The 26,206-nt window shown below is 34.6% G+C and overlaps 3 protein-coding genes across 3 annotated transcripts; 1 reads left to right on the top strand and 2 right to left on the bottom strand.

The window, feature by feature from the left end:
• Positions 1–6,266: 6,266 nt before the first annotated feature.
• LOC145058334 (large ribosomal subunit protein uL2mz, N-terminal part-like) lies at positions 6,267–8,374 on the top strand. Its single transcript, XM_079006253.1, has 2 exons — positions 6,267–6,508; positions 7,270–8,374. Exons 1-2 carry the CDS (start codon positions 6,406–6,408, stop codon positions 8,217–8,219), a joined length of 1,053 nt encoding a protein of 350 aa, XP_078862379.1. The 5' UTR covers positions 6,267–6,405; the 3' UTR covers positions 8,220–8,374.
• Positions 8,375–9,485: 1,111 nt separating this feature from the next.
• On the bottom strand, positions 9,486–11,389 carry LOC145058688 (uncharacterized). The gene is made up of 8 exons (XM_079006595.1): positions 11,213–11,389; positions 10,882–11,001; positions 10,678–10,745; positions 10,470–10,578; positions 10,264–10,390; positions 9,933–10,168; positions 9,796–9,847; positions 9,486–9,688 (listed from the first exon to the last, which is right to left on the bottom strand). Exons 1-8 carry the CDS (start codon positions 11,213–11,215, stop codon positions 9,621–9,623), a joined length of 783 nt encoding a protein of 260 aa, XP_078862721.1. The 5' UTR covers positions 11,216–11,389; the 3' UTR covers positions 9,486–9,620.
• A 10,574-nt stretch (positions 11,390–21,963) lies between these two features.
• On the bottom strand, positions 21,964–22,838 carry LOC145058137 (histone H2A-like). Its single transcript, XM_079006051.1, has 2 exons — positions 22,516–22,838; positions 21,964–22,396 (listed from the first exon to the last, which is right to left on the bottom strand). Exons 1-2 carry the CDS (start codon positions 22,723–22,725, stop codon positions 22,154–22,156), a joined length of 453 nt encoding a protein of 150 aa, XP_078862177.1. The 5' UTR covers positions 22,726–22,838; the 3' UTR covers positions 21,964–22,153.
• Between the last annotated feature and the right edge of the window lie 3,368 nt (positions 22,839–26,206).

Below are 26,206 nucleotides of genomic sequence, written 5' to 3'. Positions count from 1 at the left end.
TTCGAATGGAGTTTTCCTGTCCCGGCCTACTATATGTAATATATAAGTAATATATTTATAATATATTAAAAATAAAGTCAAAATTAGCCAATGGAGTCTAAACGAGAGTTGTAGAGCATAATCTCACATACACGTCGATATAAAGAACGTCGAAAACGGAGTTCGTATGCAAAAGTTATGAATTTCTGAAGTTCGGGGCGCGAAACCCCAAAACTGTCAGATACCACGACGTGGAAAGCAGTGCCACGACGTGGCAAGTCTTTTGACACCTCCGGGAGTCCCCCAGATGCAACTTGCGATGACGCATGCAGTGACGACTAAGCCCACGACGTGGAAAAAGGTGTCACGACGTGGCAAGGGCAGATTTTGCCCTATAAATAGATTTGAAGGGTCAGCCGAGTTTGGTTGCTCATTCTCTCATCTCTCACCCATATTACATCGTTTTACGTGCAATTTTAACCCCCCGAAGCCCCGGTATCATCCCGAGACCCGAAGCGAGTCCCGAAGTACCGAAGATCCTGAGAAGAAAAGAGTTTCTGAGTCGAAGCTCTGCCTGCGAGAAGTCCGGTGTGTGAAGAGATCACAGTTTCACCGAAGGATACTACTTCTACAAGCCGTAGTGCTGCCCGATCATCTTCTGATCAAGTGAGTGTGTGGTCACTTTCTTCTAACACATTAATATTAAGTATTTGATATGAAATACGTGCTATGTGTGTATATATATTGTTGTTTATTTGAGATGTTTGTGGGATGGATAAATTATATAGGTTTTAATGAGTTAAACTGTATATGTATTTTGTATCTGCAAATATGTTGGGTAGAACATGGGCAGATAAGATTGTTGGTATGTGATAAAAGATGACTTGGATCATGAGATAAAAGGATAAAGAGATAAACTTGTTTTAGATCTGGATGTGGATTAGATCAGGAGGTTAGTTTTAGATCCGAGAGTATGGATCAGATCAAGAGGTTAGTTTTAGATCCGGGAATATGGATTAGGTAATGAGGAAAATTTAAGATCCGGGTGTACGGATTATGTAATTTTGAACTACGTGGTCTTTCGATAAGGTATCATAAGTATAGTCCCTTTTAGGAACATGATTTTAATACGAGTATTGATTAAAGTATGAAATATACATATGTATGTGAAGTATTTGTTATTGTCCGAAATACGTGTTAGATATATTTGATGATATACAACGTACGAATCAGTTATGGTTCAATATGTGTTAAGATGTGAATATATGATATTATTACTTAAAACTCTGTGTTAAGTATACACTAGTTAGCATTGCCTAAACGGAGTTAGTATCGAAAATTGATTATAAGCATAGTAGGCTTGCCTAGTGATGGGTTAAGACTTAAATAGGGATGTTTAGTTCCATTAAGTTTGGACATTGGGTAGCCTCATATTAAGAGTACGTGTGTTGTGAGATTGATGATCGGTGTAGTACGTCCTACGTATAGAAGTACATTTTATGTATGAAGTATTTTTCAAAGCTCTGTGTCTTGGGTGCTGCTTGTGCCAGGGTACTATTATGTTCTCGGGTACGAGGCTTTCGCATATCAGAGTACTATAATGTGCCAGAAGTACTATCATGTACAAAGTCTTTTTGACAATTCTGTGTGTCGGCTACGGGAGCATACAGGAGTACCCTAGTAGTATTTCCCAATACTTTTATTTTGAGAGAGCTTTGGAGTCAGCGTTTCTTTTATGAGGTGATCGACTGAGCTTCATATGTCATCGTTTTCTTTCACGAAGTAATTAAGGGAACTTCGTAGACTGCCTAATAAAGTGTGTCGGTAATAGACCACTGCTAGGTATGTCTGGTGTTATATTGCCGGATAAGGTGCGTCTGGGGGTGAAATACCTCATGTATTTAGGCCACTGCTAGGCAAAGTTTGATGATGGGATAGGTAGAGTCTGGAGGTATAATACCTCGTGATAGTCGGACCACGCCTAGGTATTGTTATCTAGATAACTACCCATGACTTAAAATGTCTTGTGGTTCTTTCTTTTACAAACGAAGGTTCGTGGTGAAGCTTATTCCATTCCCCTCATTTGATGTCATTATTGATCCTCGTTTGCTGCCAGGGAATTTCCGAAGCAGCTTTGTCAGTTTGTGGTTCATATCGATTCTTAGGCTAGATCTCGTAAGATCATTGTATAGGGTCAGTATGTGGGGATCGACGGGATGGGATATATTGTTTTAGAAATATGATTTATATGTGTTTATAATATTAGTGGTTTTGCCGGATCGAGATGTAGATTATTATTACATTGTTTGAACTAAGAGCTTTCGTACTCTGTGTTCCTTATGTGATTGGGTTCACCAGGGATATTCGAACTAAGTGTTCATTAGATATTTGAACTTAGTGTTCATCAGAGATATTTGAACTAAGCGTTCATTAAGTGTTTTTGAACTAGGTGTTCATTAGGTAGTATTTGAACTAAGTGTTCATTAAGTGTTTTGGAACTAGGTGTTCATTGGGTAGTATTTGAACTAAGCGTTCATTAAGTGTTTTTGAACTAGGTGTTCATTGGGTAGTATTTGAACTAAGCGTTCATTAAGTGTTTTTGAACTAGGTGTTCATTGGGTAGTATTTGAACTAAGCGTTCATTAAGTGTTTTTGAACTAAGTGTTCACTGGGTAATATTGGAACTAAGTGTCTATTAGGTGTTCTTGAACTAGGTGTTCATTATTTATTGTGAACTGCGTGTTCACCAGAGGTAATCTAAGAACCTTGGCAGCACTAGACTTTGTGCCAGTTCCTTAGGGCAATCCTTAGGATTGAATGGGAGAAAGGTAATCGGTTCTTAGGATAAATATTTAAGAAATAAATGGAGATAAAGGGGGTGGGTAATTAGATTAATTATTTGATAATTAAATATAATAATTATATTATTGTGGGTTGAAAACCCTATATGCTCACCAGGCTCCCAAACCTGAACCTCTCAGTTTTCTTTGTATTACAAGTTATGGCTCGAGAGCACAAGTTGGTTGACATAACGAGAGATTTTGGATTATAGGCCAGTAGTTATGAATAACTGTTGTAAGGTCTATTTTGTTCTGTTTATGCTTTTGGTCTGTATTGAACATGACATCCCGAGATTTTGTTATAAAATGAAAATACATTTCTTTAAAGAAATGCTTTGATAAATCTTTATCATATCTTGGGAACAAATTCCGCAACTGTTTTCTTTAAAAGATTACTCTTATTTTAAAAACAAATCGGTATTTTCTGACCATGAAATTGAGGATGTCACACACACATACATACATACAGACACATACATACATGCTTGTTATTAAAATAATCATATCGTAATTATTAACTTTGAAATAATTATATTTATATGAAGTTGATATAAAAACTCATTATAAAATGTTTGATGCCTTTAAGGCATACAACAAAAAATATTAATAACATTAATCTAATTATGAAAGAATACTTATTGTTCCAAGAAAAATGTGCATAGTAATAACCATTATGCGGAAAACACTCTTTTTTTCAACTCTTCGTATTTTAATTAAAAGTATTTTAAAACATGTTATTGTTTGTGAAAAAACTTATTTATATATTACTAATACGAATACAATGTATATAAACGATAAGAAAATCAAAAGTCAGTACCGATAACCATAAGTTACAAAAACTTTTGACTTATAGTGATTAATAACTTTATATTTGAAATCATAAGTATACACAAATTAGAAACTCTTTTGTTGTTGTGAAAATTTCAAATGGATTCTATTTAAGTAAATTTCCAGCATTACGCAGAATATATATACATATATATATATATATATATATATATATATATATATATATATATATATATATATATATATATATATACACACACACATACACACACATATATACATACACGCTATTAAAATAATCATATCACTATTATTAATTTTAAAATAATTATATTTATACGAAGTTGATATAAAACTCATTATGGGATGTTTGTTGCCTCTTAAGGCATTCAATAAAAAATTATTAATAACATTAAACTAATTATGAAAAAAAAATGTTAAACTTGAAAACTCATTTTAGGCCACTTCATATAAGATTTGTACAACTTGTTATAACGATGGACTTGAAATTAAGCTTTTATGATAGAAATTATGGAGCATATCAATATACTTAACATGAATTGTTTTAATCAATTACAATATGTTGTTCAAACAACCTTTCATACATGTATAAATGTAAGGGGAGCAAAAACCGAACCGCAAACCAAAAACATCGAAAAAACCGCATAAACCGAAACCAAAAAACCGAAATCAAAATGAAATCCGAATGCGGTTTTTAGGTTTGCAAAAATCGAAAATGTATGGTGCGGTGCGGTTTCTAGTCTTGCAAAAAACCGAACTGCACTGAATATATATATATATATATATATATATATATATATATATATATATATATATATATATATATATATATATATATAAAGTGTTGATATTTGTAAGAACGAAGAACTCATGACATTTAAAATTTCTTTAAATATACAAATCTATCTTATCGAATGATGATTGTATATTTTTAAGTATACATATAGTGATATTTACAAGAACAAATAAAGTTTATTATATTTTTTAACATTTTAATATTAAGAGCACTAGTGATGATAGTATTATTTCTCTGAATACATTAATAGATATTATCTTATGTATTTGTGAAACAAATATTATATTTAATTCGTATTATACTCAAGCATTAGAAGCATGTTGAATGAGTGGTTATGTTATTTTATTTCAAACCAGGATGTGGTGGTATCGGTGGTTCATCTCCAATATATCATTTGAGCTTTAATTTTGTCAACCTTATAAGAGTATCCCTCATCGCATTTGAAATAAAACCTTCACCATTCTCACATTTCATATAAGGTGTCAATTTTCTGGCTTTTAAGCCACATCTTTGAGGAGTCGCATATTGTTGGGGATGAAAATTTTGACGCTTCTCATCTCCACATAAAGTTTCTCAAAAACTGATTAACACTTCTCATCTGAATCCAAGTATGAGTTACTTGAGTTTTAGTAAGAAAACAAAACAAAAATCAAATAAAAAACTGACAAAAAACGCAAAGAAAAAACGGAACCGCAAAAAACCGAAAAAAAACGCATAAAAATCGAACGGTGCGGTTTGTAAACTTCAAAAAACTGATTTGCAGTTTTTGGTTCGATTTTGGCCAAAAACCGCACCGAACCGCACCATGTTCACCCTATATAAATGTAAATATAAAATGAAACCAAAATCTAAGAAAAACAAAGCATATTGAAATATTCATAATAAAACGAAGAGATAAAAACAAATAGGCTAATGATGATGTTCTCACATGTAACTTCGAAAATTGCAAACCACAACTCGAATTGCAAATCACTATTGGAAAAAAATATAACACGATTAAAGTATGAGTAAAAATGATACATTCATCCATAACCTTGACTTGTATAACTTTTTTAGGGATTTTATCATTGCTAATACGTTCTAAAAGAATTGTGTCTATTGGATTTTTTTTCTTATGACATTTTTCTTACATGTAAGAGTTTATATAACATGTTTGGTGTTTAATGCTAAATCAATTACTTAGAAGACATTTGAAAAGTCATTTTAAAATATGAAAAGACAAACGAATTTCAAATCAATATGATGCTTAGAAATATAGGACGTGTTTGACACGAAGCTTTTGGAAGCGTTTGGGAGCTTCTAGCTTTTTTAGCTTTTGATAAAACGCTCTAGTTTAAACTAAAAGTTTCGTTTGGCAGTACGAGCGTTTAGCTTTTAGTTTTAACAAAACGCTCCGATTCTAAAAGCTACTTGATGTAGCGTTTAACAAAACGCTCATGAACTTTTAAAATCAATTTCCATAATTACCCTTAAAAATATATTTATATATTTATTTATTTTTAATCAATTGTCCTTTTATGTAATTTTATATATTTCAAAAGCTTCCAGCTACTTTTGCCAAACATTCATATAACAAATAAAAACTACAGCTTCCCGCTACCTGCTACACGCTACCAGCTAACCACTACCCGCTTTCAGCTAACAGCTACTTTTACCAGACACTCTCATAATCATTTGAGAATATGAAAAGACAAAAAGAGTTTCAAATGAAATGATGCTTACAAAAATATTTTTATTATAAGATATATCATATTGCTTTAAAACACCCTAATGGGCTCCAAATAAGCCCATCGCTAACCACTGTAGGCCTGTAGCGTAAATCGGATTATCGGACTTCGAGTGCTTGGGAGTTGGTCTCACGGCAAAGTGCGTTGTGACTCTGCAACCGGAGCTTCTTTATCGTTTTCAAAAGGCAAACACAGAAACCCTAGAGAAAACCTCAAATTCCTTACTTTTGAATTGCGACTAGTGCAATTGAAAATGTCATTTTCTTCATATTGCCGTCGAGCTGTTAACGGATCCGTTTCTTTGATTACATCGAGGATTAGCAGCTCTCAGATGAGATCCAAGCATTCTATCAGCCGTAAGTGTGTTTCTATTCAACTCTTGATTTAAAATTTTCTTCCGCAACGGAAACTAATTTGAAAAAATTAAAGTTCGAGGAACATTCAATTCGATGTCGGGATGTACATTTCTTTTGATTTATGTAATTATTTGTATCGTTTTTTGTAATTATAGTGTTATGGCCGTGTTCGTAACCTGGATTGTCTTTCCATGGTTTCAGTTGACTCATTCTGTTGATTGTTGACGGATTATTTATCCCAAATTTTAGTCATGGAGTTGGGATCTTCGTTGTACATTCAGATTGAATGTTTCCCTCATTACATTGTAATTAAATAACTAGAGTTAGATACCAAATTGTGTACTGCGTTATACTTTTGGAGAAAAATGTTGCTTAAAGACATGAATTTCTGTTTTTTAACTACACAATGAAGCCCATAACATCATGCATTTGAGAGTACTAGGTAAGTGTAACATCGCACCTGGAACAAAGAATCCGTATTAGCATGATTAAACAGAAGCTTCCACATTGAGAAATGTGCATTAAGGGATTATTTTTTAACACTAATATCATCACCAATTTGTAGCCTTTCCTTGCCAATTCTTTTCCAGCTTCCTTAATCTTTGTTCATAAAGAAAGTTATCAATGAAAAACCTGAGGCATGAAAAGGCATTACATCTTAGGATTTGAACAAATATAACTCTCTGTAATCTGTATCATTATCTAAAATTCCTTTAACAAAGAAAACCAGTTTTACTAATGCGATCATAATATTCCTACAGGTGCTCAAAATGTGAGCTCTGAAAGGCCACTTAGGCAATTCGTTACAGGTAAAGACAAGTCAGCAGGTAGAAACTCAAAGGGTCGTATCACAATTTTCCACAGAGGGGGAGGGGCAAAACGGTCACAAAGAACAATTGACCTAAAACGCAACACTTCATCAGTAGGTGTAGTTGAACGAATCGAATACGATCCAAATCGCACTTCACGGATCGCAGTGGTCAGATGGGTCGAAGGGGCAGCCGTTGACCGCCTGAAAAAAGTCAACTCCCTCCAAAAAAACTTCACCCCGTCTCCCAAGATCCTACCCTCCATCTCCATCAAAGGTCAGTTTTCATTCTCTTCAATTCCTGGAATGTTAGAAGACAAAAAGGTGGAATCTTTAAGGCCTAAAACAGATCATGTAGTGGTTGGACTTGGACTTTCAAAAGGTAGTAGGACATTGACTAGTCAAAGTCAAAGTCAAACGGGGACCCAAATGAGAAACGTGAAGGATGTTTTCTTAGCTGCTTTTTCATCTACAAATGGGAAAAGAAGACATAATGCTCCTTATTCGTTTGTGAACGCGTTGGGTGTTCCAAGAATGGCGGTGGCAGGGGCAAAACCGGAATTTTTTGTTCCAAGAATGAAAGATGATGTGAAAGAGAATGAAAGCTTGTTGCTTAATGAGGTAAAAAGGTGGGATAAGGATAGTGTTGTGTGGGGGCATAAGTTGAAACGAAAAGCAGCTGTTTCTTGGGGGAGTTTGAGACAAAGGGGGATTTTAGGGGTTGTTAATGAGTCAAAGTCAAAGTCAAAGGTGAGAGAAAGTGAAAAGGTGGAAAAAGATGGGAAATTTGGAGTGGATCGAGCACCTGTGAGTTATATATTGGCTACACATCAAATGGAAGCAGGGAAGATGGTGATGAATTGTGATTTGACTACAAGATCAAATGATGAATTTAGATATTGATTTTGAATATAGATTCAAGATATGACAATTGTTGCTTTCGTATTTGTAGGTGTTTTGAATCTTGATGATGATGATTTGTATGTTTGTTTGGTTTTTTTGAAAGTTCTTGGGTGTACCCAGGTATAATGCATAACAATGATCTAGAGATAATTTTATCTTTTTTTTTGTTCGAAGATAATAAAACAGTATGATGCTATATTACACAGCAAATTGAAAGTATAATGTTTTACTACGTGTGTATATGTTGTAATAAAATATAAAAATGGCAAAAACTACTTTATAAGAAGTCACATCTTTGCCTTATTTTTCAGAAAAGCAAAATATTACAAAAATAAAAACTTCAAAATTTTACATAAACTAGCATTTTACTTTCATAAAATTTGATTTCCTCCTTATTTTGTTAAAAAACATAATTTAACAGTAAAATTTTAGAAAAATCCATAAAATAGCAGTGGACTTTCTAAAAATAAATTTTTTAACATTTTTTCCAAAACGAAGGTACAATGTTTTGTTCTGTGTATCTTTGTTGTAAAAAAAAATACAAAAAATGTCAATGTTAATAATAAATTTCACAATTTGTCCCTTGCAAAAAACAATTAAACAATTTTCAACAATGTGTCATCCTACTTACATTTGCTTTTCATTATAATGATGTACTTCAGAAAAGTGTGTATTTGTTACTTTGTGTCTATTTGTTGTAAATAAGATGTAAAAATGTTCCATTTTGCTATTTTCTTTTTTTCAAAATCCCATCATACTAAAATATTAATTGGTTTTTCCAAACTGTTATTTCATATTTATCATCAATGTGCATGTGTGTATGAAAGTAGTGTTGCTATTTCTTTCTTTAAATTTAAAGTCCTTTTTATAACTTCTAACTTTCAAAGTCATCCCACTACAACATTGTATTTTGTATTTTCTGGACACATTTGCCCTTGAACAAAACATACAGTGGGTTTCAATAGGTTTTCTCTATGACTATTTTGCGGCTGCTCAAATAACTACCTTTAATACAAATGTATGATTGTAACCTTAGCATTAAAACAACTAATGTTGTGTTTAAAAAAGTATTTGGAAATTTATGATTCCTAACAACTATTATTTACAATATACAATATGTCAATAGTTTTTTTTACTATTTCAGATTCAACTACATTCTAATTTATCATAGCGTTTGTATTTATCGTTTGTATTTATGTAAAAGCATTACTTTAAATATTATTAAAGTTGTCCTGTTACTGTTATAGTCATTCTTTTATGTATGTATTTGCTCACTGTAACATTTTACTTTGAAATTAAAAACACATTAATCTTTTTTCACAATATTGTGGTAGTTTTCTGCATATCTTCTAAAGCATACAAATAAATATACTCCAAAAAAAAACATGTAAGCTTGATGATCTACACAAGCAAAACCGCATTAATGCATCCATCATTCTCAGGATTATTCGTGACTTGTGCATATTTCCCTGCATTCAACCACATCCACAAACACATCAACATCCCAAAGAAAGATTATTATTATTATTATTATTATTATTATTATTATTATTAAAAAGTATAATCATAATCTTACCCCATACTACTTTCCCAGCTGGTGTGACCAGACCTAGTTCACTCACATTCACCTAAAATTCACATCATTTTTTGTTCAAATTTACTACATGTAAACAAAGTCGGAAAAATAAAAATAAAAATAAAAAATGTAAGTACCTCAATGATTGTTCCCTTAGTGACAACACCAAGTGATGTATACATTGGACCATTAGGATTCTTCTTCACGCCAATCATTTCAAGATTAAAAGTGCACTTCAGTTCAGGATGTGTCACATGGGCTTTCGTAAACCTTAAACCAGTTGGACGAATAAATCTCTCGTATTTTGGAGGTTTTCTTGTGAAGCCTTGTCCTACAAATGTCACTTTTGTAATCATCCTCTTCCATTGTTTCGCTGCAATCAATCAATGTACACAAGTTAACTTATTTCGTTACACAAACAAAAAAGATGAAGAAGAAGAAGGAGGGTAAAAGAGTCAAAATACTCACTTTTCCTTTTCCCAGTTCTGATCACTTTGAACATCTCGTCTTCAGCCACGGGTCTTACCTTGGGTAAAGGCACGTCCCACTTTCCTGCTTTCTCCTTTCTTTTTTGTTTTACTGTGTTGCTAAGAATCTGAATGTTTTGTTGATTATATCATATAAGGGAGGAGAAGAAGTGTTTTTGTTTATTAATTTAAGGAAAGGAAACAAACCTTTGCACGTGTTGTGGTTTCACGATCAAGAAGATAGGCAGGAACAGCACCTTCCTGAACATCATCATCCACCTTGCGTCTACTTGATGATTCTTCATGCATGGCCAATCTATTATATTAAAACACTCGGAAGTTAGAAGGAGAAAATGAAAAGAAATCGATGCTAGAAGATGATAATGAATGATAAAAGTAGAGCAGAGATACTAACGTCTTCTTCATTTGAGCCTTTTCTGCATATCGTTTCTTGGCAAACATCTTACCCTTGATTCCTAAAGCCTGGAACAACCATAAAAGAAGGAAACTTTTTTAGAATTCCATGGCTTCCAATTGAGATTTGAGCAAATAGTTCAAACTTTCTAAGAAAACTATCCAATTTGAGAGATTAAGGAAGTGATTGATAAAGAGGCACAACCTTTTGAGCAGTTTGGGAGCGCTTGTGAACTTCACGGGCTTCCTTCTTCCGCTTCCTCTCAAAGTGATCATGGCGATAACCATTTCTCTTCCTGTGAAGCTCTATGTAATCTCCTTGAGGCTTTTAACAACAAAAGAAAAAGGTTATCAACTCACAGAAGAATACCAAAATTAACTGTTGGGATGCATTATTTTTTAGATTCAAGCGGTAAAGTTGGGCATAATCGAACTTCCTTAACGAAATTTCATTGATAAACAAAGCATGTGAATCCATCCAATAAGCAGTTCAAAGCAATTTAGTCTTTTGGATACACAATCGTAATACAACTAACCATATTGACGTCGGTGGATAAAGCAGATTCAACTTCTTGTTTGCTCCAGGCAGAGTTTTTCAATCGAAACGATGCTACTTACCTGAGATGGGCGGCGATAAGGATGGGATGAAGTGTGAAGCAGAGAGGTGAACCGGTGAAGGACGGAGGCGGATGGGAGGTGTTAAGTGTTACGGGCTGTACGGAATACAAACTACGATGAATTAGGTTATAGGGTAAAGAAAGCAAAACTTTGAACCATCCCTATATGAATCGGTTTTTAGAAGCCCAAATATCAACAAGCCCAAACTTCTTTTTATTATTTATTAGATTGGTCTATTATAATTCTAACAGTATATATAATACATTTATAAAAATATAAAAGTTATAAAATATTATATATAATTTAAAGTAGAAAGTTTTTACCCAAATCATATCCATTTATCTTTCTTGTTGTGTCAATCCATCAAAATAGCTTACACAAATTTGTTAATTTTCATGTCTGGTTGTCGTGTCGTGTCGTGTCATGTCAGATTTTTTCAGGTTTAAATATAAGATGAGAAAAACCGTGTTAAGCCGGGATATTTGTATGTTACCATAGCCCCACCTAGCCTAACCCATCACAAAATACAAGACATACCATATAACAAATATTGTAGCCTAATAAATATTTTGTTTAGATTGGTATATTATATGTAATACTTTCTAATAAGTTATTTAAACTAGTGTGTTAACCCGTGGGGAACCACGGGTCACGTTAATTATTTATTTTTTGCGACCATTTTGTAAATAGTAAAAGCATTTAGTTATTTTTTTTGTTATTAAATATATGATAATTGCTTCCACCGACGAGAATGGTTATTTTATAAAGTTCATGAACAGTAAACACACTAAAAACAACATATTGAAAGTAAATATTATTTGATATCAAACAAATTTATATATACAACAAAAGATGACAATGATTGTTTTGTATATGTTCGTCCCAAGATGACATAGTTTTACTGAAATATTTACAGATTATTGTTAATGAAGATAATGTGTTGAATGTAGTCTGTAGCATGTAGTATGGACCAAAAGTGATACAACAAAGGGAGTGCAGTTTAGGTCTACGTATGTTCTGAAAAGATCAAATAGTTTTACTGTTTTTTGGCGTTTGTTCCTTCGTTCGCTTCGCTGTGGTTTTTGTATTTCATTCGTTTGGGACTTGGTGTTTTCTGTGTAGTGTCTGTGAAATGGATAGATGTTGGTTACGCGTCGGATATAAATAAACTGTTATATGTTGTTTTTACCTGTACGTTTAAGATCGCGAAAGAAATAGTTCAGTTAATGAATTTAGATTCATATAATGTACGGTTATTTGGTCATGTGCCCGATACAAGATATGGGCCACCAACCCCTGGAAGTTTGGGTTGTATCGTTTGTGGTGATGATGTTACTGGGGCTGCTTATGACATTGTTGTTTATTCAAAGTCACCTCCACGAGTTAGTAAGCTTCATGGAGATTAAGATAATGACCTACTTTTATTATGTGGCGAAAAGAGTTGTTTCCGAGGTTTTTTCGATGTATTTTTCTTGATATGCAGCCTTGGCTCCACTTTATTATGATGTTTGATAGTGGGAGTTATTGTATATGATATAGATAATCCTGACTTATTCCATAAATCTCAATATTGTGTTGAGGTATGAGTATTGGATTGTGTCTGTTCAATCTTAATGGAATTGAAATTCTAGATTCCATTCCATGGTTTTGTGGTTGAGAAATTCTGGTTGTGGTTTCTAAATTTGAAAGCTAAAGTCGAAGATATAACCATTGTTTTGAAAATCGGACCGAATCGGTCGGTTGAACTGGTTCAACCGAGAACGGTTGAGTCATCAGTTGTATAAGTCTCAAAAACCGGTTGTGTACCGAACCACAGAAAACCAACGACTGATCAAAAACCGGTTAAAACTGGACCGTTTACCACTAATTAAACCATTTTTTAAAAGACTAGGACATTTTCCGGCTCTTTATAAGCCAACTTTAAAAGCCTACCAGACTTTGCAAGCTGGACTAATGTCGTTAACATCTCAAAGGTTGTGATATCCTTCTCTTAAATCAGATAACTCAAAGTAAACAAATTTTGTTTGATAATAGATTATTCTACAAATTACTAAGATGCGTTTAAAAGATACTAGCCATTTACCAACGCCAAGCGACGGGTGCGAATAGTTTTTTCAGAAATTAGTTTGTAGAGGCGATTAGTTCCTTTGCGAAAAATTTCTTTCAGATATTTAAAATTTGGATAATGTCCATGGTTAGTTTCGAAAAAGGAATAACTTTTAAAGAAAAGCAAATGAGGTTGGAGCATATTTCTTCGAGGAGTTTTGGCCTGATAATAATCAATGCTAAACATAATTAAGTTCTTGATAGGTTATTAGTTTTATAGCTTCTCGCAAGTCATGTAAATACAGTTAATGTTGTTGATTAAAATGCCGGACTACATATATTTTTTTATAGACATGTTTACATTACATTGACAATCCACATGCTTTCAAAATTAATATTATACTTGATATTATGAATAAAATGATAGGGATGGTAAATTTGGGATCTAAAGTGTAAAATAAGAGTTATAATCATTGTATCATATGGGAAAATTTTTGGGATCTACATCACCGCTTAACATTTTTTTTACATTTTATCATGTGTGTTGAAATATGTTTTTAATTATACATAGGTTGTAGGCAAGATGCTGACATTAGATGCCTTTTCTACCCTTTCGTTGTCTCTTAGTAAAACATTTGATCTAAAATAACACCAATATGATTAAAAAATCGAAAATCTGTATTTCTTTAAAACTTGAAATCTATTGATCTTCAGCCCTTAATGATAATGAACTTGATCATAAGCAGCACCGATTATGTTGTCATTTAAGTAACAAATTTTTTGGATTCATTCTTTATAAATATAAATAATGTAATTTTTTTTATAAAAAAATACTCAAACAAATAAAGTTGTCTAAAAAAGCCAATTTCATCAATATTTCAATTACAAAAAAATGTTTGATCTATGTAATTAAATTGAAATGGAGAATGAGAAATTAATTGTGTAAAACAATATGGAAGTTTAACTTCACCAAATTTAGTAATTCATTAACCGGTTTGTGTTTCTTATTTATTAATCCCTATATAACATTGAACACAAAAAAATTGATATATAATTAAGTATAAACAAAGGCAACCTACTGTTTTAAACACATAATTAACTAATGTAGAAACAAAAAGGATATATATTTATGTAGTTTAAAAATGTTGAGCCAGATGAACAATCGAAACACTTGTTTATTCAACACGTTTTCTCCAAACTTAATCACTCACTCTTTCAAAACCACAATTACAAAACACAAATAAAGTAATAAACATAAAGTAAAGATTTGCTCAGGAAAGTCACCGGCACGTCAGCACGTGGTGGTTATGGGTGAAAGGAGATGAGCATATATATTTTTTAGTATTTATTGTGGCATTTTACATATTATAAAAAGTCAAAGAGTAACTATGGTAACTTAGATGTGTCGGTGGAATTAAGGCATCCACATACAAAGACTTTGTTGGCATGTCTTCATGGTGGTCATATGTAAACCTATGGTATCATTTACTTTAAGACAATAATAATAAAGCCTACACACTTAAACCAATCACAAACCCAAAAATGATGACCAAATCAAAAACTAAAACTTATCATGTAAACTACATAAACACGCCAAAGACACACACATACTTTACAACTCATGAACCAAATAAAAAGGAATTCCATATTTGATAACCATAGTTTTGTATGTATTTTTCCACCTTCCATGAAAAATTAAGGACTTGTGACTCAAATGAATAAAAATCCACCTAATAGAACGAAAAAGCGATGAGAAAGAGAGAGATGGAGATGAAGAATAAAAGGGGGTAAACACAAAAAATAAACTCATACACGTCACACATGGGTCCCACCCCCAGCAAACACAACACATAGTCACGCGCAGTGGCGGACCTTTGTAGCACATTTGGGGTCCCGGGCCACTGCTTAATTTCCGGCACGCAGTGTAAATTTTTTTTTTTTTTTGGTTTTTTCTATTAGGTGCACCCGCTTGAAGTACGAGGGACACCCCTACTAAAACAGTCTGCGTCCGCCGCTGGTCACGCGTGCATATAGTAGGACGTTTTCAGACAAACACAATGAGAGAATAATTCATCACTATTGCTTACATCAGTTTGAAGATGTAAACTTGAAAAGTTTAATGAATTCTCGGATCCTGGAAACCACCTACACAAAATCAAGAAATCATAAAAAAAATGCAATATAACATTCTTGACAACATTGATAACAACATCAAAAAGGATCCAATGTAGCAGCCATTAAAAGGACCTCATGGATGCTAATGGTGTGAGAACGGGGGATTCACCACTTTTGCCCCTACATTACAGGCTACAGGCCTACTACTGCCCCTGCTTCCTTGCCACGTGTAGCTCTTGCTACCTCTTCAATTAACAAAACCACCCTCTTCTTATAACCTCACTCTCTCACCTCTTTACCGAAGACATTGCCCCTTAGGACACAACTACCCAACCTCTTTCTTACTCTACCTGCCTAGGTTGTTATATTACAATACGTTTGATGATACATCATTACTGGAGTTGGCTTTTTTCCGATCAAGTCACGGGAGAAGAAAGAAACGAAGTAAATCGTTATTCTTGTTGGATGTTTGGTTAATCTTCAAATAAAAAAAAAATACTGATAAAAAACATAAATAAACTTAAATGAGAATAATTGAACAAACATCTATTTACAAAAAATTGAAAAAACATAAATAAACTGATAAAAATGGAAAAAAAATATACTCAAATGCATCTCATGTTTCAAGATCGACTTATGTGTGTGTGCACAGAGACACTAGCAATATAGAATAACTTGATAAGAAAAAACCAGTTATCACATACATTAAGAAAAACTATAAAAAATAGAAATATAAGAACCAAGCCAGACATTGCATATTAAAAATTATGAGAAAAAAACCAAAATCGAACTTGTCTTCATTGCAGATAAAAAAACCCTAAAATCGAATTAGAGAAGTTACTCTTAAAAGACACATAAATCTTTAATAGTTGTACTAAAAATTTGACTGCAAAAGTCAAAATTAGAAAATATATATATATATATATATATGAGTTATTTTTATATTTCCTACACGAATGGTGAAAGCGAAGAAGAGAAGAAACGGAATGAAGCCCTAAATTCCCGGAGGAAAAGAAGTCGTAAGCATCAAATGCAGGAAGTCGGAAGGAAGAAGGATGGAGTTCAAAGTTGTTGGAGAAACATATGACATACCGCAATTCTAAACAGTAACAGAGCAAAGGTGGTTGGCGACAGAAATCGAATTCATGATTTCTTGGACGGCAAATCGTTGATTGTCAAACCCAAAAAGTTGGAGACATTTCTAAAAAACACAATAGGATTAGAAAGAATACCGATTGAATGAATATCATAAGAAAATTAGAACAACCAACAACATACTGAAATTCCTCAGAGTGGTTGCGGTTGCAGGCGTTTGGTGGCCATAATAGAGCGCAAAAGGTTTTTGGTGAGAGAAATCGAAATCCTATATTTTTGGATGAAGTCGTTGGGATAATCAAATGAACAGTAGGAGACGAACGAAGAAGAAAGGAAGATAGACAGAGACGAATGAAGAAGAAAGGGGTGGAGGAATTTACAAAGTGATATGGATTGTTACAAACTGATGTCGATGTTTTTGTCATTACGATATTAAGATGTTGCAAATGTAGAAGGACGAAACAGTAATCCTGTCCAAAGTGATGTGGTGAAAGTCTGAAACATTAGAAGTTTGTTCTCAGATGTGTTGGGTTTTAATATATGTATATAATTTAATATATTTGATAAAGTATTTTATTTTTATTTTACTTATTTTAAATTATTATTCTTAATAATGAAAGTTAATTAGGATCAGACAAATTTATTAATAAAAGTATGTGTATGTATATGAGTGCATCTTTTTATAAGTTTGTGTGTTTATTAATAAAAGAATGTGTATGTATATGAGTGAATCTCTTTATAAGTTTGTGTGTCTATGTGTCTATTTGTCTATGTAATGTATGTGGTATTGTATTTTTTGTTGTATATATACGTACGACATTTACATAGATAATCAGACACATAGACACCACAATATAATGAAAATAAAAATAAACAAATAATTAAAAATAAGAGTAAATAAAAGTAAACAAATAACTCCAAAATACGAATTATAAATATTTTATTTATAATTTGGTAAATCATTCAAATTTATTGATTTAAAATAACTACAAATCATTTTGAACATTCATATTTTTTGTCACTTTTTTTTATCTGCGTGGTAACTAATCATGGTCGTTCATACTATCCCGGTGCCTCATCGTGGGTCGTGGTTGTGGTGGTCCATGTTGCCGAGAATGATCGAGAACGGCCAATTAAACGCATTTAGTTACTCCTTTTAACTCTTCTAATGGAAGGTTTGGAAATTAATTTTTTTTTCCTAATATTTACTTATAAATATAACCACACATCTTCTTATATTTCACACAATCATTCTCTCCGATTTATTCACATTCACATATTTGTGTTGCTTGATCTTTCAAAAATCATGGCTCTCAAAATGTGGAATTGGTCAGAAGAGGAAAAAGAGAGGTTAACATTAGCATGGGTGTCATTTTCGGAAGATGGAAATAGTCAAATGTCTAGAGATCGATTTTTTAGGAAAAGTTTGAGACGTTTTCTACGGTTTAATGGGTTGTCCACGTCGTAGTATTTATGAAATATTTTCGAAGTGGTGCGATATGAGGGTAAAATCTAATGGGTTTTGATACATAAAATAGATAGTTTTTCACAAAAACCGGCAACGAAAGTTATAAAAATTTCTAGTAAATTTCAAGTATATAACAAAACCAAAACCACTAGTAATCATTTTATAAGAGGTTAGAATGATATAAAAGAACCATAAGGTGTTTAGAAAATGACAACATTCGAAGCCTTTGGACCCTCTTGGATTTAAGGTGTTGATGAAGATGGAAAGAACAAGAAGCTTGAACTTCTCTATAAGTATCATCCGTCAAGAATAAGGTACCAAAATTGTTAGATTTCTTCTTGTATGAATTTGTTGTTTAAGCCTTAAGTGTTAAAACAATTAAACACTAAAAGGAAGATACAAAGTGAACACCAAAAGTAAGAACTAAATTCAAAAGCAAGAGCTCTTGTGGCTCTTAGAAGGCTATGACTTTTGCTAGAGAAAGAGAAGAGAACTATGACCAAAAACTAGCTACTTTTTTCATGCATAAGAGCCCGTTTTTATATCTCATGCAAAGTAAAACATTTATATTAAAATACTCTAAAGTATTTGATATAAAAAGAGGCATGGGGACAAGATGATGAAGGTTGACAAACAACCTCCACTCCCCCCCCCCCCCCCCTAAAAGTTTCAGTCATGAGGCTTAATGGGACAAAAAACTTCACTAATCTTTTAACCATGGTAGATTAGGCATTTGATTTAATCATGGTTAACCAAAGTGTCCAAAACTTTATACATGACTTATGTTATAATACCATATAATATAAAGACTATTTTTCTACTTCCTATAATATTGTTTTAATAAAATAATAATTAGTCTATAATTAAATACAAGAGTTGAATTTATTTATTAATACCAAATTACTTAATAAATATGCAATAAATATCAACTTGATTAAGGTGTGATCCTATAGAATCATATTTCATTACCAATGTCACTCAGTAATGATTTCTTGAGCATATAGATCAAACATAACATGTTGTAAGTTCGACTGAATTTATAATTTTGGTATAAACAATGTACAAGAAGGTGATATCGCTCCGGTTGCTTTGGTCATACATCAATATAAAGACACAAATCACAAACAGTTAAATATCTCAAAGCTTGGGTAAAGCTGAAAAATTCTCCAAAATGGAAAAAACATTCTTTAAAAAAAATGGGGTTAATAGTAGTTGTTTGTGCTTGCATTTTTATGTTTTTTTCTATTTTATTTTAAGTTGTTTTTTTAATATTAATGTAATGTTTTTATTTTGAATAAAAGACTACTTTAAAAAAAATGTATGTTTTTATTGTATTTGTTAATTAAATTTAATTAAAAAATAAGGTGTAGAAGTGTGTTTAGTGATAGGTACACTAAAGTAGGGTGATCATTTGAACCGAACCGGACCGGTTCTTGGATCGTACTGTTTTCGGAGAATATATTGGACCGTGGACCGGACTTGATGAGACTTACCGGGTCCAGGTCCAGGTTCTGTTTTCGGGTTCTTGGACAGGGTTGGATCAGTACAACTTTACATGCATACGATACAAGTCGTTAAAACGCGTTTTGTGGTTTGATACAACTCGTTAAAACAAATATCTTGTTGGGTTTGATACATTACAACTCATTAAAATGAATCCGTTTTTGGGTTTGATACGATACAACTCGTAAACATAAATATTTTTTCGTTTCTTGTATCCGTTGGACAGGTCAACCTTTGATTATTTATACCATTTGTTTGAACTTTGAATCAAATAAGTAATCTACCTTTATTTATAATATTTTAACTTGTAAAATTAATTTTTCAAAAAAAACAAAAATATATAATATATAAATCAAGTTCACCAACAAAAGTTAACAATTTTAACACAAACATACAAATGGTAATTAACATAACACCAAAAATCATTGTTTAGACTTTAAAATCAATCCAACTAACAAACGTTATAATCTAATCTTCCATTAGCCTCTTCCACAAATCATGGTCATATAAATCTAACATTTTTAAACCTTGTGTAATCTCTACATAAACACAAAATAAAAATGTTGTTAGTATTTAATAATAAAAAGGAACAAAGATTGTAAATATTTTATCCAAAGCTATATTATCATCGTGCAAGATGTCATTAACATTTTCAAAGAATTTCACCATCTCTATTACAATTTTGAAGTCATAATTTTTCGGTAGTCTATCGAGATCCCTTTCATATGATTTATATATCACGGAATACAAAAGTATAAATTTTTTGTTAAGAAACTGAATATTTCAGCTTTAATATCCCAACTTTGAAGGATTGCAATTCATTGAATATAACACTAAAAACAAGAAAATTATAGTCTAAATTCATCTACAAACTCAAAATTACACATTGGAAAAAATCGCATGTCAATCCGACTTAAAACAAATGAGATATAGTTTTTTAAAAAATTTCACAGAATACAAACTATAAACTTTTGCTGAAAATCTGAAATATTTCAGCTTTGATATCTCAACTTTAAAGAATTGTAACTCATTGAAATTCAACAAAATATAACAACATATTTTATGAAATTCAACAAAAATTAACAAAATCAACCAAAAACCGTAACCCTAGTTTACATATATAATCACAATAAAAGTTTTGCACAATCTAACAACATAGTTTATAACATTCAACATAATTTAACAAAATCCAACAAAACTTACTTGAGTTTCATCATCATCATCTCCAATCCAATTGTCATTCTTTCTTTTTATTCCATTGCTTTTGATTACACCGTTTGTAGTCTGTAAGACTTGTGAGGAGGAGAATGAAAATCGAATTTCTATGAAAGAGAGATGAACTATTCGAACTTGAACGTGAATGCCAAGAGACGTCGACAATTTTGGGTAGGAAACAATTGCTTAGTAAGGCCGATAGAAGGAGTTTTGATTCCTTTGCAATGTCTATTGAAGAACTCATAAACGATTGGATGGAACAAAGATCGATTTTGGTTGAGTTGAGATCAGTTTTTGGTCGAGTCCAACGAACTAAGAAGTCGACTTGCGAGAGGGTGGAGTATGGAAAACGTTGTGTCGATCGTACGAAGGGTATGGGAGGAGTTGTATGACTTTTTTTGCCAAATAAAAGGATAATTAGAAAAATATTTAAAAAGATTATTTTTTTTAATTAACCCGTCCAAAGCCGATTTTTACTCAAAACCGACCGGACCGGTTTTGCTCAAATCCTAGAACCGAGAACTTACCCGGGGGTCCAAAAAAACGGTCCGGTCCATAGGTCCACATCCTCACCTCTACCCTAAAGTTTTAGAGTTGGTTGTAGTAATGATGTGACATCCACCACTACATACTATGATTAGTGGTGAGTATCGTAAAGTGAGAATGTTATTGAGAAAGTTTGTGTTGTAGAAATGACATCAAGGACAAAGCAATTTCCACTTCTATACTGCTATAGTTGGAAATTTTCTGTCTTCCCTCTATTGACATGCGACCATAGAAATCCAAACACTCCTTTAAGATCTCCAATAATTCAACCATTAATGTGTTCCTCTTTAAAAAAAATACTTGCATTCATATCTGTTGTTTTAAGCTCTTCTAAGTTTAACGGACAAACACAAAAGAGTATCTTCTTAACCATAGTTGACAATGACAGAATTAATTAAGCAGTGTGTCCGAAATTGATTCAAACAACACAAATTAAGAGCTCGAGTATCTAGAGTTATCCTTCGAATATAGCTTGGTAGTGGGATAATGCATGTTGCTATTCCGCTCAATTTTCCCAAAGTATCTTCTTCATTAAGATTTTATGTTTCTTAGGATGAGAAAACAAATCGGTGCAGCTGCTTATATAGAATGTAGCTCAAAATCTAAATAAATCAATAGGGTAAAGAAAATGAACCAAAAACATTCGTACTATAGATAAGTAGATTACAAAGGGTCCATTAATTTCAGAAAACTAAAATTTTCATTTCGAAAAAGAGAGATTCTTCTTCAAACCTAGAAGCTAACATAAGCAAGGCAAACTACAATACTTCCAAACATTACCTAAAAACCGATTAAACATGAAGTTATCCTACATCACCAGAACAATGTGAATACATACAAAGAGACACTGAGAGAACGTTTTCTTCAACGCCTAAGCTTTCTTTGGGGATTTAGCTGCTTTAGCAGGAGATTTGGGCTCCTTTGTGGCAGTCTCAAGAGATTTCTTTGGCAAAAGAACTGGGTTAATGTTGGGAAGAACACCACCATGAGCAATTGTCACACCAGCTAGAAGCTTTCCAAGCTCTTCATCATTTCTCACAGCCAACAAAACATGTCTTGGTATGATTCTCTTCTTCTTGTTGTCTCTCGCAGCATTTCCAGCCAACTCCAACACCTAATCCCAATTCCAAAATCACATCAGCAAGCACAAACAATTCGAATTGCAAACAAATAACGATTATTAACGAAATGAACGAGCTTTACACAAAGCCCTAGCTTTTTTTTTGCAATTACCTCAGCAGCAAGGTACTCGAGAACGGCGGCGAGGTAAATCGGAGCACCGCTACCCACACGCTTGGCGTACCGACCATTCTTGATGTGTCGGCCAATTCTCCCGACGGGGAACTGAAGACCAGCCTTGACGGACTTGGAGACGGACTTCTTCTTTGGACCACCTGCCTTCCTTCCGGCGGCACCCTTTTTCACCTTAGCACTGGTCTCCATTTCAACGTATGTGGATTCTAGAGAAAATAATCGAGGGAAATGGAGAGATTGTAAGTTTTCCGGCGAGTTTTTTGTTGAAGGTAAGAGAAAGAGATGGAGCGTGAAGGTAGCAAATGAATTGGGGGCTAATTTATATGGTACTCTTTTGCGTTGCTGATCCGAGTGGTTTTTATGTGTGGGGTTTTGTGGCCGTTGGATTGTATCTAATTGATGGATGGTGGGATCTGACGATCCGTGTGATTAGTTTTTAGCCAATCAGAATCGGCCATGTGTAACGTAGACGAGTTTGAAATCGTTGTTTGGTGGTATGATTGAAATTACGTATATTATCTCTAATATATTTTTGTGATGCGAACAATATTTATAATTTTAGTTTCGTCATGTGTTTTATCCTTATACAATGTCAAAAACCTATCATTTTTAGAGATATCCCTAGTATTGTGAAACACTAACCGAAGATTGTAAGCTCGTATTGCGGAAATCATACGTGTGTGTGATGTGCCGCTACCGCGCCGGCTCCTTCCCCTTCGCTGAAAAGGTACCTGAAACAAAACTGAAGATTGTAAGCACGAAGCTTAGTGAGTTCTCTCATCATACCACACACCATACAATAACATACTGTCAGGCAATTTCGGGGTGCCTGACTACCCAGGTCAAGCCATTCTGGGTGTAACACCCAAAGTCAGGAAGACCAAGAAAGGAAAGAAAACCCTAATTTTAAGGGACGACTCGTCGAGTCCAAGGAGGAACTCAGCGAGTCCGAGCGGGATCCGGGTCGAGGAGTAAGTGACCGACTCGGCGAGTCGGCTAAGGGGACTCGGCGAGTCTGGTCTGAACGAGGAAAACCCTAATTCCGGGAGTTGTATCCTATATAAAGGGTGTTATGTCCCTCCTTCAGCCTCCATATCATCCTAGAGAGCCTGTAAACCCTAGATTTCGTGTGAGCTTCCATCATTTGAGAGAAATAGTTTTGGAGGAAGGAAACTTTGGAAAGGGACTTGAAGATCAAGAAGGTTGCTTCAAGAGAGAGGTGTAGATCCGAGATCTACTTCAGTTTGTGTTCATCTTGGAGGTAATAAACTGCTATTTTCCCTCCTTTGCATCTAGATCTATTTTTGTTATGAGATTTGGGGGTTTTATGGTTGTTTGAGACCCAATTTGAGTTTGTGGGCTTAGATATGTTGTTGCCACTTCAGATCTATTATTGGGATGGTCCAATATGTCATAAAGCATCAGAAGATGAGTAGTTTGTGAAGCACTTTTGTCCTTAAACCTATCCCTAGTGTGTTTTGAGCCTAGATCTCTTTAGTTATACGTAAAGTTTGCAACTTTACGTGAGGATTGAGCTTTGGAAGTATGGATCTATGATTTGGAGCCCCTGCATGGCTCGAAAAGCCACTATATGGATTAAGATCAGGAGCGACTCAACAAGTCACATGGGTCGACTCGGCGAGTTGGACGAAGTTGGGCAAGAACTCGGCGAGTTGGAAGAACAACTCGGCGAGTCTGTTGAAGTTTGTCTTGGACTCGGCAAGTTTGTTCTTGGACTCGGCGAGTCAAGACGCGAAACCCCAAACCCTTCGAGTTGAGACTCAAATCAGTAAGCCGAGTGGAGACTCGGTGAGTTGGACAGGTCAGGACTCGGAAATCGGTAGACTCGACGAGTCATGGACTGACTCGGCGAGTCGAGTCGTGGATGGGAGGACTCTGAGTTTATGAACTCGACGAGTCAGTAGGAAGACTCGGCGAGTAGGGTTGACATGGGAGGTTGACTTTGACCAGGACTTTGACTTTGACCAACATTGACTTAGTTGACTTTTGGGGGTCAGTTAGACTAAGTATTTCGTTGATATTGGTAGCTCGGGGAGGTGGTGGAGCAGGAGTTCAGAGAGTTGCCGGGCAGGTGAGTTTTCCCTTTGTGTGAATGGGTCTAAGGCCATAATGTCGGCCCATGTAGTTATGAGTAGAAGATTCGGGGGTTATCCCTAGACACAGTATGCTAGTATGATATTTAGGACGAGGTCCATTGATAGCGGGCGGGTGCCCATGGAATGGTTTATGTGATAGTTTATACTCGTTGTCTGTGTGATACTTGTATGTGCCTGGTAGGGAGGTGAGTGTGGGCGAGGTCCCGTAACTCACCAATAGCAGAGTGTGGATGGTGTTCCACATCTCATTAGCAGCAGATCAGGGGCAAGGCCCGAGTTAGGGAAAGAGTGAGTGTGGGCTGGGCCTGTATCTCACTATCAGTAGGAGCATGGACGGGGTTCCATGACTCATCAGTAGCAGGACAAGGGCGAGGCCCAGGATAGGTGAGGCCTTAGGACAGGATCCGTTAGTGTGTGTTTAGCTTATGTGTTGTGATATGTTTATGTGCTATTATATGTTAGCGGGCGAGGCCCTGTGACAAGCGAGGCCTAAGTGAAACAGATATGTATCCGAGCGGGGCTCGAAGCCAGGCGGGGCCTGGAGCGGCGAGGCCGTTGTAGCGGGCGAGACCCGAGGTAGGGGGTGAGGTCCAGGATAGCGGGCGTGGCCCAGTGTGTGTGCAGTATGTGGTTATGCATGGTATGTGGTAGGGTGGGGAACTCACTAAGCTTCGTGCTTACGGTTTTCAGTTTTGGTTTCAGGTACTTCCGGTAGCGGAGGGAAGAGCTCGGGGTGATCGCATGGCACACACCATAGATTAGACAGCCTGGGAATGTTTACTATGATAACGAACATGTGTTTTGGAAATTAATACTCTGATTATGTTTTGGATTGATGACTTTGCTTTAAGTAAGGTTTTATTAAAAGAAATTTTTAGTCTTGAATTTTGGGACGTTACACTGGGGTGCTTGACTTACCCGTCGGTCTATTTCGCCCGACTACCGGGGAATATTTCACCCCTACCACTACCATATAACACACATATACTGCCAGGCAATTATGGGGTGCCTGACTACCCAGGTCAAGCCATTATGGGGTGCTTGACTTACCCGTCGGTCCTTACGACCGACATACGAGGACTAATTCACCTCCTACTACTACCACATAATATCATAGCATAAACACACTGCCAGGAAATTCTGGAGCGCCCGACCTACCCTTCGGTCCTAACGACCAAACTTGGGGACTATTTTCCCCCTACTACCACTATCACATATAGCATATCATGTTAGCACATAAACATATCAGGTAGTAGCAAACCAAGATGAATATCGCAAACACAATCATCTAACATACAACTCCTACTGGTGGGCCGGCATTGTGGCCATAGACCTATCGCTACTGGAAGGTAACTCACCTCGTAGGGATGACTGCTGAAATGCTGATCGGGAAATGTCTGACTGCTGCTCCGACAACTCCCCGGCTACAATTCCCATACATACACTTGGTCAAACACTACTAACTAATCTTTGGGTAAAGGGACTAATTTACCCATGGTCGAAGTCAACTTCCAGTTGACATGACTCGTCGAGTTGGGCCACCAACTCGTCGA

Source organism: Lactuca serriola, chromosome 6 (assembly GCF_051521515.1).
Source record: "Lactuca serriola cultivar US96UC23 chromosome 6, Lser_US96UC23_V15, whole genome shotgun sequence".
NCBI lineage: Eukaryota > Viridiplantae > Streptophyta > Magnoliopsida > Asterales > Asteraceae > Lactuca > Lactuca serriola.
The sequence above is the reverse complement of the archived record's forward strand: the minus strand, read 5'-3'. Positions and strand labels throughout refer to the sequence as shown.